General features: G+C 42.3%; 2 protein-coding genes across 4 annotated transcripts; one reads left to right on the top strand and one right to left on the bottom strand.

Annotated features, from left to right (window-relative positions):
* Window positions 1-1,272: 1,272 nt before the first annotated feature.
* Window positions 1,273-8,374, bottom strand: rnf6 (ring finger protein (C3H2C3 type) 6). 2 transcript variants are annotated; one of them, XM_054622756.1, is made up of 5 exons: window positions 8,313-8,374; window positions 7,146-7,263; window positions 5,907-6,062; window positions 5,529-5,693; window positions 1,275-5,057 (listed from the first exon to the last, which is right to left on the bottom strand). In XM_054622756.1, the coding sequence occupies exons 3-5, from the start codon at window positions 6,046-6,048 to the stop codon at window positions 3,205-3,207; spliced, it is 2,160 nt and encodes a 719-aa protein (XP_054478731.1). In that variant the 5' UTR covers window positions 6,049-6,062; window positions 7,146-7,263; window positions 8,313-8,374; the 3' UTR covers window positions 1,275-3,204. The 2 variants fall into 2 exon arrangements, with proteins under 2 accessions (XP_054478732.1, XP_054478731.1); XM_054622757.1 differs by lacking the exons at window positions 7,146-7,263; window positions 8,313-8,374 and having other exon boundaries at window positions 1,273-5,057.
* Window positions 8,375-8,421: 47 nt separating this feature from the next.
* cdk8 (cyclin-dependent kinase 8) lies at window positions 8,422-16,443 on the top strand. Of its 2 annotated transcripts, none has more exons than XM_054622770.1 (13): window positions 8,422-8,875; window positions 10,197-10,272; window positions 10,754-10,864; window positions 11,566-11,706; window positions 12,520-12,577; window positions 12,668-12,799; window positions 12,904-13,047; window positions 13,781-13,850; window positions 14,052-14,124; window positions 14,310-14,407; window positions 14,698-14,776; window positions 14,898-15,056; window positions 15,266-16,443. In XM_054622770.1, the coding sequence occupies exons 1-13, from the start codon at window positions 8,748-8,750 to the stop codon at window positions 15,389-15,391; spliced, it is 1,395 nt and encodes a 464-aa protein (XP_054478745.1). In that variant the 5' UTR covers window positions 8,422-8,747; the 3' UTR covers window positions 15,392-16,443. The 2 variants fall into 2 exon arrangements, with proteins under 2 accessions (XP_054478745.1, XP_054478744.1); XM_054622769.1 differs by having other exon boundaries at window positions 14,698-14,785.
* The last annotated feature ends 1,270 nt before the right edge of the window (window positions 16,444-17,713 follow it).

Here is a 17,713-nt window from a genome sequence, read left to right as displayed (position 1 = left end):
AGATAAGATAAGATAAGATAATCCTTTATTAGTCCCGCAGCAGGGAAATTTGCAGGCTTACAGCAGCATAGAGTAAAGTGCACACAAGAGACATAGTAGAAGAAAGACAAGATAAAAATAAAAAATGAAAATAAAAAAAACAAGTATTATAAATAAGCAATAAGAAACAGTAGAAAAACAACAATAACTGAAATATTATATTTACAGACAGAAAAAGCTGAGAAGGCTAGAGGAAGCTGGCAGGTATCATTAAAGTCGCCACCTTTTATTGAGAGAGATCTATGTTGTTGAACGCTGTCAATAACAGCAAAACAAACTATACTGCTATTTCTCTCCGTATTGCACAATCATACTTAATTAGTCTCTCAATTCCTGATTATTACATGCCTTCTGCAAACAATTAATTGATCAATTGAGTGGCAAATGAATGTACAGTACCAGTCAAACGTTTGAACACACCTTCTCATTCAATGTTTTTTTCTTTATTTTTGTAGATTAATATTGAAGACATCCAAACTATGAAGGAACACATATGGAATTATGTGGTAAACAAACAAATGCTCAACAAACCAGAATATGTTTTATATTTTAGATTCTTCAAAGCTGTGTTTGAAAGGCCCTGCACTGAACAAGTGAGTTAAACAGTATAATTCAAATGCTTAAAATAAATAATCTTGTAAGCCCTTATTTTGAAGGACACATGTCAAACTTCCTCTCCTAGCCTATACAAGGCTCGTCACAGGTGCCAGTTAGAGCCGCGGGGGCGCGCATCGTACGATGAGCTGCGCATGCGTACCGGCATCTGGTCGCCAAGTAACCAATAACTGACTGTTTTAAACGTTATGTGAGCAATTCATTTAAATAAATAAGAACTCGTGAAAGGGAATATAATGAAATAACTTTATAGCTCCAACGTTAACATAAATGTTTATTTTATATATTTATTTTATACGTCATTTAGAGCAACATAAAGTTTAATAGTTCCTCGACATCATAAACTGTTGCATAGCAACCACTGAGTTATGGTCTGGTTGTGTTTGGAAGATAACTTGTCATTTGTGAGAGAGGAATAATTGATTCATTCTTCTTTTAACCTTTTAAATATACAATATAACGTTAATAACAATTGAAAGCCACCAAAACGTGCAGAAAAATGTTTGCAGCAATGTTGTCCTTTTTTTTTTTTTTTTTTTTTTACAAATGTATATTTTGTTCAAATTACATATTTTAGTCACAAAATGGCTAAACACAAACAGCTGGCACACACACACACACACACAAACCGTGCATTCCGCATATCCAGGCATTGCAAAGCTGCATTTTATTCCATTGTTAAGGAGCAGAGAGGAAAACCCATGTCTTCAATTTATTACATAGTAACATATTTTATCTTAACTGTTTACTCTCATCACATTGGAACATAATACATATTCATATTTCAAAAGTCGATTTCCATCTTATTAAATAGGAACAGAATAAATATTCACTTCTGAGCTCAGTTGCCACAACACCTCTCCATGTCTCCAAGGTGGACAGAAGTTGAACAGAAGCCTTCTGAGAACCTGGTTTACTGAGACACTGGACCCTTTCCTTCAGCACCCACACAAACATACATGCACACACAATTAAACCATACAAACTCACCCACTCTCTCTCACACACACACACACTACACTGCTTCATTACTGCAGTTGTATTAGTGACATGTCAACTGCAGAGCTGGAGCAGCTCTTGTGGACTGTTGATGGTGTTCAAAGTGACCCTGGTACCCACACACTGACTGGGTGGTTAAGTTTAATAATTCACCTGTGCTACACTAGAAATGCCAACATCAGAGCATGTGATGTAAAGAAAAACCATAAAGCGAGTACAGGAATATCTTATTACCAACACTGTCTCATTCAAGTGTTACACTGGTACTGGAACTGAAATACATTGCAACCATTGCACGGTGACAAACAATTATTAAATTGAGATGTGTGGTTAACAGATTCTCAGAAATTGTAGTTGTGGAGTCACAGCTGCAGCAATGCTCCAAACATCAAGATGACTTTGGAGTTGTTGTTTTTTACAACTGTAAAAACTCCAGCAAATCTATTTCTATTCTTTAAATCTTTGCTCTAGGTTTTTGCTCAGCAGATGTACCAGGCTTAGTACTTAATGAAACTTTGTGACACAGGTATGGTTTTGAAATAGCAACAGGAACCAAGAGGAAACTTTGATTTCAGGGTAAACAAGACTGTTTTTTAAATGGTTTCGATAATCAGGCATTACAATGTAAACAACAATGAACAGCAAAACAACCAATACTGTTATTTCTCTCCGTATTGCACAACTCATACTAAATTACATCTCTGAATTCCTGATTATCACATGCCGTCTGCATTTCATTAGAATTGTGCTGCTGATATGGGTAATGGTTATGATTTCAAAGTGGCTGATTTTAGTGGGTGACTTTTATGGATGAATTCTGTATTGCAATTATACGGAAATGTATGTATGGAAAGAGCTTCAACAAATATTACTAGACATACAGAATAAAACTTATTTCAAAATTAAATACATATATCATACACATCCCAATAAGTCATACATGTCTTTACCAACTGCAGAGGGACACTTTAAAATAGATGTCAAAGCTTTAAAATGATGAATGTTACAAAAAAAACCCTATATTTCCTGCTTCAATTCTAAACCATTGGCATGTGGGGAGCCGCTTGTGTCAAAACAATAAAAATACAAGCAGTGGTGAGTTATTTACAGCTTATACTGACTAAAGCGAGTCTAGAAGTGATTTGTGTGGACCAGTTGTGACAAGGAGATGTCACATGTACCAGACATTAAAGAGTTAAAGTGAGACTAGTCAGCAGCGACTTCAGGAGCTCCTTAAGCATTAATGCCATCCATTGACATGGGCCTCTTAAGCTTTGTGACAGAGACCAGTGAAACGGGCCATAGGAACAAGAAAATAAAACATTAATAAGTTGCTGAAAACAAAGAGTCTAAAAAAATAAAGTTTTGTAAATTCTCTGCATTTATAGTTTCTTTTTTCCGCACTTTTGGTTCAACCTTCTTCAACTTCAACACAATGGATATTTTCAAAGAAATGAAACCATGAAAAGCGCTATGTACATGCAAAGCCCACTTGGGTCTGCTCAGTTCAGCCAGCCAGGAACTTGATAGTTGTGTTTGTGAGCAAATAGGTCAGTCATGATGCACTGCGAGTATGGGCTGCCTGCAGATGGGGCAGGTGTTGTTTTCAGAGAGCCAGCGGTCGATGCAGTGGATGTGAAATTCATGGGAGCAGGGCAGGCGGCGCAGCTTGTTGCCCTGGGCGTACTCATTGATGCAAACACTGCATGCACGACCTATCTCCCCCTCCAGGCTGGCTTGACCATAGGTACGAGTGGATAGATTGTCAATCTGCTCTTTGGTCAGGCCCCTAGGGTGTTCGTCGTCCTCCTCATCATTGAGCAAGAAGAAGTGTGCCAGCCGGAGAATGGGTAGAGTACCATTTTCTACCAGGTTGTTGGTGTCTCTGCTGGTGGCTCGCCCCTCTGTGGTGGTCACTACCCCTCCTCCAAGCCTAACCTGCCCAACCTGGTCCTCCTCACTTCCCACCAGTCCCACCCTCTCCTGATCTACCCTACCTGTACTAACTTGGCCAGCTTCGGTCTCATTTGTATGTAGACGACTCGCTGGGCTGGTGCTACTATTTGTAACATTAGCATCTGTGTGGCTAGGTGCAACAGTTTCAGAATCAGCCTCTGTCTCCATTAGGGAGCTCAGCTCCCCAAATCCGGTCATGATCTGGCGCAAAATTGAACGCAGCGCGGTGGAGTTGGGCTCCCCTAGGCCCGTCTCACTGATGCGTCTCAGAGGAATCCGGATAGTGCTCACATAGGTGCGGATACCAGCTCGCTCCGAGCGGGAGATGGTGCGTCTAAATCCACCACTGTCACTTTCAAAGGTGACTGTATTCTCAGCAACTCGGGCACGAGAACGCGTTCTGCTGGCGATGCTGTCCCGGTCGCGGTTTTCACCAGGTCGGATCCTTCTCACCTGCAGGTCTAACATGATGGTCGGGTGCCGTCGCACCGCTGAACTTCCTGCTCCTACTACATGCGATTCAGTATCGCGTTCTCCCGTCTCTACAGCTGGCTCTGTTAGAGCTGCAGGTTCTGCCACAGCCTCCACGGTCTCCATGGAAACAGAGCCTGTGCCACTGCCTGGCTCAACAGTGTTGATGCTAGAGCCACTGACACCACTACTTGATGGTGGAGTGGTACTGGCAACAGGTATCCTGTGCAAGGGGGAACGGCTGCGCCTTGACAAGCGGGATGAAACCCCACCCCCCGCAGCAGCCCTGCGTGCACGCCCACGTGATCGAGTCCTCCTGCCACGAGATTCGTGTCCCACTGCTGGGGCCTGAGACCCAGACTGCAGCGACACTCGGGGACAGTCTAAAGAAGCAGGCATTTCATCACTGCCCTGCTCTACTTCTGCATTCAGGGCTTGATGTTGCGAAGGTGTCGTTTGATCAAGAGGAGGGTTGGGAACAGTAGGAGGAGGTGCCAAAGAGTGCAAAGTGGCACTTCTCCTCTGAGCAGCAGGTGGGGAGGCCACGGGTGCAAGAAGTGCAGGGGGGCTCATAGAAAGGGTGGTAGTGCTGCTGCGTGTACGCCGTGTCTGCATCCTCCTACTGAGGGCTGGGCGAGGGGTGGGGTATGGGGCTGGCCTTGGCGTGGTTGAAGGGCGAGGGCTGGAGAACTGGGAAGCAGTGCGTATAGAGGGTGAAGTTATATTTGGGGCAGTCACTGGCAGCTCTGCAGCGTCCACAGTGTCATTATGCTCCCCCGGCTCTGGCTGATCATGGTTAATGTTGATCTCCAGGCTAAAGCGGAACTCTCCACTGTTAGGGTTGGTCCGGCTGACAGCACGCCATGTTTGGTTGCCACTTTGCCCGCTGCGAGTAGCATTACCAGTGCGTCTAAACGTGTTCAGCCACTCCAGTAATGAGTCACCATTAGATGGTTCGGCTCCAGGCTCTGCGCCCCCTGTAAAAAACAAATATAGGTAAGTCTGTAAACTGACATGTTTTCCTCCGAAAATCTAGTTACTTGTACAGGGAAACCCTACTAAAAAGATTGATACTTCCTGGAGTGCATTTACAACAGTCTGTTAAATATTTTAAGTCGGAGCCCACAATTCTACTGTATTTACTACCAAGCTTAACCGACTCGCAGTTGATCAAACTGTGTTGCAACCTTCTCTGAATCTTGCCAAAGCTTATATCAAACTAAATAAAAGATGAATCAGTATTTGTCCTAAAAATGTGGGAAATACATTTCATGAGCCCTCAGCTTCATCATTAAGAGCATAATGAAGATCGAAAGTATATCTAATATATGTTTTGTTTTTTTACTTCTTTGGTAATCAATAGTGACCGGAGCCATATTGCATCAAGACTAGTGAAAGCCGAATTTGGAAAGATCAGATTAAGACAAGTCCTTCCCCCTTCCCCCTACCTGCTCCTCGTCTCCCGTCAGCCCCTCTCTCCTCTCCCTCACCGCTACCGCCCTGCTGTTCTCCAGAACCAGCAGTTTGCGAGCGCTGCTCAGTACGGGGCTGAGAAGACATGCGCTCTTTTGCTCCATCAAGACGCTGCCTAAGCTCCTCGGCAGTCACCTCCCCTATGAAACATATGAACATGCAGGGTGTTATGTGTCGTCAGTAGTAGTGGGTCAAGAAGAACTATCCCCGCTCCTACTGAGAGAGCAGATAACTGGTATCATGCACTGTGACATAAGGCAAACCGTTAACTTAATATATTAGGAATACATGTGCATTAAGGCCACACTGACAATCACAATCAATACGTCAACATAGGATGTGTCCCTCCTCACCAGGGGTGCCAAGCAGGTTGTTGTCCCTCATTAGGCGGTACTCCTCCTCACTCAAATCATTTATGAAGTGATAGTAAGCCTCCTCCCGACGAAGACGCTCTGCCTGCCTCCGCCGTTCGTCTCCCCCACCAGGAGGGTCCATCACCTTAAAAAGTGCTGGCCGACAGATGAGTGAGGGTGTCAGTCAGGGATGGAATGTCATCTGAAGCTACCCACTGTAGCTTTACATTTAACATTTAGAAATGAGGCTGAAGTCACACGTTGAGCCTCTGCATGCTCATTGTGTGATTGCAATATGTTGCTCAAGCTAAAGGCAATTTAATTATATTATGTGAAGAAAAAGAACAAACCTCTTTCTAAAGGTCTATATCTCTTACTAGGTATTATTAGATAACAGCACAAAAAATGAATTGCAAGTTAGTGTTGTTCGAGTACCTTAGCATTAAAATGACTAATCTCTAGTCAAGGACGACACTTAAGACAACGCCATCCATTTTCTATCGACTCCAGCAGCAGGAGAAGGCTACAGTAATCTACCGTTTAGCCCGAAGACTATCTCCGTGGATTCATTTAATTTAAATAAATGCTTGTTTAAGTCACTGTGAGGCACCGCAATTAAATACCCCTAATAACAACGTTGTCTTCATGTGAGCTAATGTTAGCCAAGTTACAACAGCAGCCACGGAAGGCCATGTTGAAAGCAGGGAATAAAGCAACAAAACTGGCGTTGTCATCCTGGTTCGCCACCAATGAGCGGCCTAGCCTTATTGACGGACACGCCAATCGTCCAATCAGAGCGCTCCGGAGGCGGGCCACGGAAAACTAAGCGGAGGTCTCCTCCTTGTAAACGCAGGGCAAAGAAGGAAAGACAAAGAATCCTGTCAGCTTTGGCACATAATTATACATGTGAGATGTTAATGCCTGGCAGTGATTACCTGCCGTTCTGCCCAGACACAATAGTCATGTTTGAGGACCTTTCACAGATACGAAGTGTCATTTTGAATGCGCAGTGCTTTAGTTGCTAACCAAGCGCTAGCACATTAGCACATCTATCGCTAGCGAACAGCCGTCCGTCGACACTGGTGTTAGCCGCTTAGCCAGCGAGCTCTGAGGCTGAATAACTCTTCAGATATAAATGTGACAAACTGTCTCACGAAGCAGTTCATGTATACGGAGCTTGTACGTAACTCTAACATAGTTTTACAAGAGATGACAAATACATTAAAAGGAATTTACTACCTGACAAAGCAGCGGTAATATGGACGGTTCGCTTTGCACTCCCTTCTCTCTCAAGATGGGACCAGTGGTGCTACATTACAGGGTCCGTCAGAAACAACCTCCCTGGACACATTCGTTCCTAGGTGACACAAAATGCAAAACATAGCAGTGTTTGTTCTACAAAATGGGTCGAAAGCTATTTCTTTTTGCTGTTTTAAAGATATGATGCTACTGCATTATACATTGATATCGATGTAAAGTCTTAAATAAATAATTCACTCTTTAAACAGTTTTCTAAAAAGCCATTATATTATTTGACACTTTCTTTTAACATTTTGAATGCATGAAATGTACTTTAAATGCAGTATCTTATATGATGGTATTACTACTTACACATAAGTAAAGAATTTGAGTTCATTAACACCCAAACTGATGAGCTCATGTCCTAAAACAACCTTTGCGTGTAACTGTAAATGTGAGGTAGTGAAAAGAGTTTCCACACATAATATCAGCTGACATAACAAAACATGCCTTTATCTTTATGGCTGAGTAGAATTAGGGTGTATCGTACAGTGTATATCGGCACAGGTTTTGCTTTTGCGACATAATAACAATATGGCTATTCTATCATTATATATTTTTTAAAGAAAAATCACACCCTGTGATCATTTATAATCTCTGAATGATCTTATACATGCCCCAATTCAAGCCACTTTCAAACCAAAATGTTTCATTCTGCTGTTTTATTGTACCTTTGTTAATGAATTTCTCTCCTTCACTTTTATTTTCTTCATTACATTTGGCTACCTATTACCCCATTTAAATATGGTTATAATTGTGTCTTTATTTTATTGTAAATGTTATTCCAGTGCATTTATTTGCCCTGATAAAGCACATTAAATTGCCTCTATGCTAGAAAGGTGAAAATAAAATAGCTTCTTCTAGATGTAGCCTTATTAATTAGTATCACACTTTAAGTATTATTGTACTTATTATGTTATTCGCTTAATTTAAAAATAAAAGGATTAATTTATGATATTATACTGATGCAACAGACATAAACATCTATGCTCATTTTATTTAATGTTCCTGTATTATAGCACTAAATTATCTTACACTATGACGAACTTTATTACAGTATAATATACTTTTTTCTACATACGTTTGTTATAATTAATCAACACGTACACATCATCTTTGATCATAAAGAGTATGACTTTCCACGTGGTGTGTAGTCTGTCCACCATCTCTTCTGCTGCAGGGCTGTCTTTACGACGTTTTACGACGTTTTACGACAGTGCCGTGCGTGAATCCGCCGTCGCTACCGAGTGAAGTGCGTCTCTTTGAGCAGATACCGGCTGAGAGAAACGGAATACACGTCGGCCCGGACTACTTCAGCACCGCGCAGCCTCCGGTCCCACAACAGAACCCCAGAACTCCATGTGGGAGGGCTGAGGAGGAACGGGCCGCTGGGAAGCAACTATCTGAAGAATCAGACAGAGAGAGAGAGAATCAGACAGAGAGAGAGAGAATCAGACAGACAGAGAGAGAGAGAGAGAGAGGAGCCGAGTTGCCTCCCAAGCGACGCTTTAACATAAAAGGGAAGCGTCTTTTAGCTGTAAAATGGACTATGACTTTAAAGTGAAGCTGACCGGCGAAAGAGAGCGTGTGGAGGACCTGTTTGAGTACGAAGGGTGCAAAGTGGGAAGAGGCACCTACGGCCATGTTTACAAGGCGAAGAGAAAAGATGGGTGAGTAGCTGACCGGAGGCCTGTAGCCTGTGAACCCTGTGAACCCTGTGAACAGACCCAGACCCTAACCCTAACCCTAACCCTCTCACAGACAGGTCTTCATCAGTGTCTCCCTCTTCAGGCTGCTGTCCGCTGACATGTTGTAATGGACGTGTGTAACACTGACATGTTTACCGTCGTGCTTGTTTCCTACCTCTGTGATGTTTGATCCTGAAGTATTTCTTTTGTCCCTTGTTGTTGATTAACATTTATTATATTTAGCATTTGCATGTGAGTGAGACTGCAGGATACAGCAGGTGCCTGTGCAGCCACTTGTTAATGTAGTTAGAAGCCTTTTCTTTAAGGAGAGGCTGCTTTTCTTATACTTCAGGTGAATGTTTATTCAGGTACTTGTGTGAATGATGTCATCGTCCATAAATATCAGTGGGAATGGTTCAAATGTGTCATGAGAGCTGAGCTTTTTGTTTGTTTGTTTAGTTGTGTATAACATATGTTCACTAACATGGCTACATTTTAATATATTTTTTTATCCTTATTACTCAACTTCAGATCAAAAAGAATTCCCTGGTTTGTTTATTTTGTAGGGGGGGGGGGGTTTGCCTTTTGGTCAGTTGTGCAGAGATATCATGAATAAGCGGAGGGGAATTTGGGAATGACCAACCTTTTTATACTCTATGGTTCATGGTCAGATCCTAAAACCCTGAGTCCACCATGGCGCCGACCACCTTTATTTCTTTCCCCACTGTTTCTAATTCGACCCATGAAGCTGTCTTAAGTGTATTAGGAGCAGAGCCGGGAAGAGCTGGAGGCAGCATGAGCTACCAGGCCCATACCAGTCCTATTATCACAGGCCGGGCATACTGGCAGCCAGAACCACACAAAACATCCCTAAAGTGTTTAAAGATGTTGGTGTACGCTTCAGGAGGCTCCTGTTTATGAGACTTTGTGAGCTCATTTGTGCTGCAGCAGTTGGACGAGGCCTTCGGAAGCACAGAGCGTGGAGTTTATGAGATGATTTAGGCCAGGGGGAGGGAGGGAGGGAGAGGTTATAACCAATTCGTTCGAGCGAGAGCGAGTCCCAGTGCTCTGTTTGTCCCTCGCCAGCTGCCAGACAGGGCCTGTTTTCCTCTCCCCGTGTATTGTTTTGAGCCTCAGAGGTGAGCTTGATTACACAAATCTGGAGGTAATGCAACTCGGCCTCCTCTCTGAGTCCCTGAGCCAGCTGCCAAGTGCCCCCCCTTTATGTTTCTGTGCAGACGGCTCTCATGGGGCTCGCAGTCTGGTCTGGTGTTGATGCTGCTCTGCCTCTCTCTGTTTTTAGGAAGGATGATAAGGACTACGCCCTCAAGCAGATTGAAGGCACTGGCATCTCAATGTCAGCCTGCAGAGAGATTGCAGTAAGAACTACCTGGCTTACTTTGCCCCTTTTTTTTTTTGGTCTCTGTTCAACAGCCTCATGCCATTCCTAGGTGGCTTATGTAATACCTGAATGGACTTCTCAGAGTAGCTTTCGTAGAGTAAGCAACAGACATCAAACACAGGGGTTAGAAAGACTCACAGAGGAAGAAAATAGACATTAATGCAATGCATAGAAAGGGTATACACAATATCATTAATAAAAACTGTGCCCTCAAAATTAATATCGTAAACATAATATACTTCAAAAGTTTTTAGTCATTTTTAATGTATTGCATTCAGTTGTACAGGAGATATTGTGTGCACCCCCTTGTTGTTAATATTTGTGGTTATCAGTACAGTCATTTCCCCACTTTAAGTAGTGAATAGCAGCATTAGCTTGTGCAAATTGGCTGTTTGTCATTCATGATTTCTACCATGAGAGTGTGTGGTCAGTCCTCTGAGTGGTTTTGTGTTTTGTAGCTGCTGCGGGAGCTGAAGCACCCCAACGTCATTTCACTGCAGAAGGTTTTCCTGTCACATGCAGACCGTAAAGTTTGGCTGCTCTTTGACTACGCCGAACATGATCTCTGGGTAAAAATGCACACGCAACACACACTTGAGCTGCATGGGTTATCACACATAGTGCAGTATGACTTATCAGACATACTGCACTATGTCTAATAAGTATTAGCATAGTGTATGTTTAATATGCTAATATGCTGCATGCATGTGGAAAGTTTCTGTATACTTAATTTTAATAATTTCTTTATTAGTTTAGACCATCACATATGCACGTAATGCAGATTCCCACCCATTTATGTGAGTTTATCTGTGCTGGGTTTTTTTATGCCTTATGATGTTTGTTTTTTAAAGGACAAGAGCACAGACATTCACAAATGCATAATTACTCACAGTGCTGGTATACTCACATTCACTATCAATCAGTGGCAAGCAAAAAAATCTCGAACGGTGCTAATTATGCATTGCTAAGTATCGTTAAGACAAAAACACCAAGAGGTATTTAACATTTGGTTGTCAAACCTCGCTATATTACACTTGGCAGGGTATCAGAACTGAGTTAAAATGCCATTTTCTGCCACAAAGCTGCAACACTCACATTCCCCTCCCAAAGAAGTGGAAACACATGCCACAAACAACATACTTGCTTATCTTTTGCCTGTAGTATAAAGTTACATTTGTGACCATACAAATGGGGAAGCACACAAAACTATGGATTTAATTCGTCATGTACGCACACACACCATAATTAACATTATCTTGTCTTTCTGCAGCACATTATTAAGTTCCACAGAGCGTCCAAAGCCAACAAGAAGCCCCTTCAGCTGCCCAGAGGAATGGTCAAGTCTCTGCTCTACCAGATCCTGGATGGCATCCATTACCTCCACGCCAACTGGGTCCTCCACAGAGACCTTGTAAGAGGATTGGGGAGGGCAGAGAGGGAACGGAATGGAGGAGAGGAGAGGGAGAGAAAATATTTTGGCTGAAGGGAAAGGCAGTTGATGAGAGATTACTATTGGGCAGAGAATCAGTTAAAGACATTTAAAGCTGTGTCAATCTGCATGTGTTGAGTAATGGCTCATAAATGTTTTTGCACTCCGATGAATGATTATAAATAACAGGTTACATTTTTTTAAGTTAAGCACGCATATTTTCAAAAACTCTTTTTGTACAATATTCTATTTTAAAGGAAGATTATTACATAAAAGCTACATTTTCATTTCAAATATTTGCAATTATTGTGTTCTGAAGGAAACACTGTTTCTAGTCTTGCATTTGGTTCTGTAAAATAAGAATTTGCTTATACACTAAATTACATCTTAGGTATTAACAGATGTTACTGTTTAAAAAGCTAAATTTTCTTATATTTACACCCACAGTGAGGTAGAAATGTAATACCTCATCTCCTGTAGGATGCAGTATGTGTATATTTCTGTCCACTAGAGGGCAGCAACATAGACATTTCAATATAGAGACCCCACATGCAGCCATGTAGTTCACATCATATCTGCAGCTCTTGATGAGCATCATACTTCGTCCAGAATGATTTTGAACAGTTAGCAAATTGAATTTTATGTGGATTTAAGAAATCGTATTTTTAAAGTGGCGAACACAGTAGAAATCATGAGCTCAACAATCGGGCCAATGATTTAGTGGTTTTGTCGTAAAAAACAGTTTTCATTGTTGAAGAATGTACAAAATTGTGTACCTGTCTCTTTTTTCCTCAGAAACCAGCTAACATTTTAGTGATGGGGGAAGGGCCAGAGAGGGGTAGAGTAAAGATTGGTATGTATAATTTCTCCTTTCTTACATGTTAAAAATGTACTTATTGACACGTTTTCTGTTACCTAATTGACTTTAATGTCTGTTCTGCAGCGGACATGGGGTTTGCCCGCCTCTTCAATTCACCGCTGAAGCCTTTAGCCGATCTCGACCCTGTGGTGGTCACATTCTGGTACAGAGCACCTGAACTGCTGCTGGGGGCTCGGCACTACACCAAAGCCATCGGTGAGAACTGTGCAACACCATCTGACTTCCCATGTGTGAACACTTTAGTGACACAGACTTTAGTGACAGTTTAAGTTAAGTGTGTGCTCTGCTTTTTCCTTCAGACATCTGGGCGATTGGCTGCATCTTTGCGGAGCTGCTGACATCCGAGCCCATATTCCACTGTCGCCAGGAGGACATCAAGACCAGTAACCCTTACCACCACGACCAATTGGACCGCATCTTTAACGTCATGGGCTTCCCTGCTGGTGAGAGTCCAGTGCTGCCAGACTTTGAGAGGGAAATACAAAATAGCCCCATTTCAAATCATTAAATCTGTACTGATATTTTAATGATATACCTGAATTACTTTAAAACTGAATGTGTTACTTGTGACATGAATGTCAATATATGCTGTTCAATTGCTATCATACCAATGTTTCACAGCTGCTGTGCTGCATTTTCAATGGAAAATGCTGCGGAAGGATCAGCATTTTCTGTTCCGAGCAGAGGCAGATTATTTGCCTGGTCTTTTCGAGCTCATTTTTTTCTTTAGGCAGTACTGTGGTCTGTTGGCTCTGAGCACCACTCCACTGACACGATACATGAAGCCAAGTCACAGCCAGAAACTTTTACTTGCAGGGCTACATTTGGGCCTATTTTTTCCAGTTCACTTAAGCTGCTTTTGATTTTTTTTTCTTCCATCTCTGCTGCTCTAGTTGTGTAAAAATATATGTGTGTGTGTGTGTGTGTGTGTGTGTGTGTGTATATGTGTATGTGTGTATATATATATATGTATATATATATATATATATGATGTGTATGATATAATGCAAATGCAAAAGCTAGATATGCCCTGGATGTAACAAGGGGTTGTTGTAGGGAAATCATGAGCATTTGTACTAAAAAGATTGCAAGCCAGACCCTACAACCTAAATAATCTGATCTTGAAGGGAGGGAGGGTATGACATGGTGTAATCCTGTCTTTTCCTCATTTGACAGAAAAAGACTGGGAGGACATCAAAAAGATGCCAGAACACTCCACGCTGATGAAAGACTTTAGAAGGAACACGTGAGTACTGCTGTCCTAGTTTTCTGGAAGATCAGAAACAAAGTTAGAGCGAAGCAAAGTGCTATGTCTGCTGGCAAAAAGACATACTTCAGTGTTGTACACAATTCTTACTTAACCTGGTAATAACTTTGCATGTTGTTATACTGGTTTGATTGCACTGACGGCTTGATATTAATATAAGCTGCTCCTTCTCTATCACAGATACACAAACTGCAGCCTTATAAAATACATGGAAAAACACAAAGTCAAGCCAGACAGCAAAGCATTCCACTTGGTGAGTTTAAATGCCTCGTTAATAGCACAATTGCATGTAATTTGCATAACTTAACGACTTCATAGTACAACTATAATAAAAGCCATAGTTTGGTTCTCCATGTCAACTGAAGCATGCTTTGTCATTATGCCACTTCCATTAATGGTTTCTTGTTTGAGGCTAACATTGTGTGCAATTCATTAAAGCTGCAGAAGCTGCTGACCATGGACCCCATCCGTAGAATTACATCTGAGCAGGCCATGCAGGACCCTTACTTTTTGGAGGAGCCCTTGCCCACCTCTGAGTAGGTCACCACACACACACACACACACACACACACACACACACACACACACACACACACACACACACACACACACACACACACACACACACACACACACACACACACACACACACACACACACACACACACATTCTGAATCCAGTGTATCCATCTTGTGCTACTCCTTGGTTTGAGTCACGTGATCCTAGGGCTCCTATGTTGTTGGAGCAGGTCCCTTAGCTAATAAGCTTCGAGTCATGGGTATAAATGTCTGAGGTTGACAAGCAGCTTTGCATTTTTTTCTCCAGTGTGTTTGCAGGCTGCCAGATTCCCTACCCCAAAAGGGAGTTCCTCACGGAGGAGGAGCCGGAGGACAAAGCAGACAAAGTAAAAAATGTGCTAATTGTTGTTTCACTTCAGTCCTTCAACATGCTTATTTCATGAATATATCCAGAAAGGTAGATAGTGTAAACATACATTACAATGTACACGTTTTGTTTTATATTAGAAAAACCAGCAGCAGCAACAGGGAAACAACCACACAAATGGGGCGGGGCACACCGGTAACCCTGACAACAGCCATGCCCAGGGCCCGCCTCTAAAGAAAGTGCGAGTTGTCCCGCCGACCACTACCTCAGGTGGCCTCATCATGACCTCAGACTACCAGGTAGGTCTCTCCTCCATCACCATTTTATTTTATAAAAAATATAGCTCTCGTGTTAGTGTGGCGTGTCTGTGCCGAATGTCGCAACCGACAAATTAACCTTCAAACCATTAAACCAACAAGAGTAAACATGAGGCAAATTTTTTAGGCCAAACCAAAGAGTGTAGTGATTAGGTTTAATGAGTATCTTCTTGTTTTCCTCCTCCCTACAGCGCTCCAATCCACATGCTGCCTACCAGAACCCTGGACCAAGCACTTCACTGCCCCAAAGCAGCATGGGATACTCCTCTACCTCCCAACAGCCGCCCCAGTACTCCCACCAAACCCACCGCTACTGAGACACCCCTCTTACACACACACACACACACACACACACACACACACACACACACACACACACACACACACACACACACACACGTATACACAGCCATCACCATGCCCACCTGGACGAATGTACTGAGGATTGTGGGGATGTCCAGGGCAACAAAGCGACCTGCCCCTCCCCACAGAGGGCACTTTCTCTCCAGCAGTCTGTTAGGTCCCAATGACAGCAATCTACACTGCTACAAGATAACACACACATAACCCCAGTATTAGAAACACTGCTATAGAGCATAACCTGATGGGTGAAACACAACGCGGGAGGATTAGAAGAATGGATACGATTATAGATCTCAACCTGTTCCTGTGACTCAGGAGAAATCAAGCAAGCTAAGAGAAGGCTTGGTTTTTGGGGGGGTGGACACGTGTTAATCTGCTGTGTCATCTCCTCCCCTCTTCTTCTCCACCTGTCTCCACACCCCCACCTACGTCTCACCCCAGCCAGTTACCCTCTTCCCAATAAAGCTTGGATGAGACTGAAAGCTGCTATGTGACTGCCAGCGGTGACAGATTCCTGTCCGACTGTCCGTCTGTCTGTCCGTTTATTTTGTGTGTTTGGCCCTGTGAGGGCCTCAGCTGGGGACTGATCTGAGCTGCTGTGAAGCATGCTGGGAGGATATGGAGCCCCCACAGCTGTGGCATTGAGGGTTTTTGTCAAGAAAAGGACAAAAAAAGATGACAAAAAAGATTTTAGTAGTTTATAATTTAATCTGTTTTCATGGTTTCATTTTCATGGTAAGTGTGGCGAAGCAGCTTGCGTGCTGAGCGCTCGGCTGCTGTATGCTGTGGTCAAGCCTTACAACATGATGACAAAACCAACCAATCGCATGGATGATGGCAGATGGAACATGCATTGTACTGTATTGTATTGAAATATTTTACATGAAGCAAGTATCCTGACAATAAAGTGAAAACATTGATATTGTTAATTGTGTGCATGTGCAAACAGCTGATGAGTGATGCAGACTTAGAATTTTTTCTTCTTTCGTTTTAGTTCACAACAAGCTGTTAACTATTTCTCAAGAGTTCAGATAAATTGTGTTTCAACTTTTATTGGTGACATCAGTCTTTGCCACTTTTACAGCACCCGGTGTCACAGAATACTCACTATATTTTTTAATATTTAAGACACCTTGTTTGCAATTATTTTTATTTTTGAATAATCTAAAACAACAAAAAATACATTTGTCATCTGGAATCAGACATAGCTGAGGTGCTCGAGCCTTTTTCATTAAATGTATTATTATTGATTAATCTGACAATATTTTTTTATAATGATCAATTATCATTTTGTCTATAAAACATAAAATATTTGAAAAAAGGCCATTACTATTTCCCTACAACAAGTCTGATCAACAGTCGAAGACCTACTAACTTTGTAATTTCAATTATATTAAGCAGAAAACCTGAGAATCTGTGAAAATATTTAAATTGCATAATTATATTATGATATATTATCAAAATTGTTAATTCCCTGTTGATAGATTATTGGTTCAGCACCAATATTCATGAAATCTACAGTATTTTGTTGCATGCAAAGAATCTCCTGCTTGGAACCAACGTCATACATTGGTCGTAAAGTCCGGGTATGCCGGGCTTGTCAGTCTAAACTGCCCTACTTTATTACATAGTCACATAGAGTACATGTGTGCTTTGGTAGCCACGGATAAATCAATTATATATGTGAAAATGACAGCTGTATAACGAATGCACGCTGTGGCTTTGCCCTTGTCCAGGAATAGAAGTGCATTTGTTAATAATGAAACTCCCTTTCCCTTTCCAGTGCACTAAACCCAGTCCACAGTCTCCAGACTATTCTCTGCTCCCTCGCTGTGCTTTCAGGACTGTCATCTACCTCAGTCTGTTTCTGCGTACAAACACACCTGGGAGAGTAAAGGACACATCTTAGTATAACAAGTCCTCTTATTGAGATGCTGGCCCAGCTAAGTCAGTCTATTACACAATAATACCCCAGCTCATCCTCAGCATCACTGCCTGGAGCCTGTTTCTAACCCCTGAAACCCTTCTCTAGCTCGCATTTGTCTGCTATAACTCGTTATATAAGTAGGTTTCCATGTCTACAAAATCCCCACAGGCCCTAAAATGAATTAAAAGCCTTAATAATTGTGACAAGGACTAAAAAAAAGAAACAGCAACGCCCAACTGTAGCCCCGCCTCCTCCATTCGCAACAACGCTATCGAGCTTGGGAGTCTCCCTGTCAGCCATTTCGTTCCAGAGACGCCATTGGTCAGTCCGAACGCCCGTCATGCGTTAA

This window comes from Anoplopoma fimbria, chromosome 21 (assembly GCF_027596085.1).
Source record: "Anoplopoma fimbria isolate UVic2021 breed Golden Eagle Sablefish chromosome 21, Afim_UVic_2022, whole genome shotgun sequence".
Lineage (NCBI taxonomy): Eukaryota > Metazoa > Chordata > Actinopteri > Perciformes > Anoplopomatidae > Anoplopoma > Anoplopoma fimbria.
This window is presented reverse-complemented; position numbering and strand designations above follow the sequence as displayed.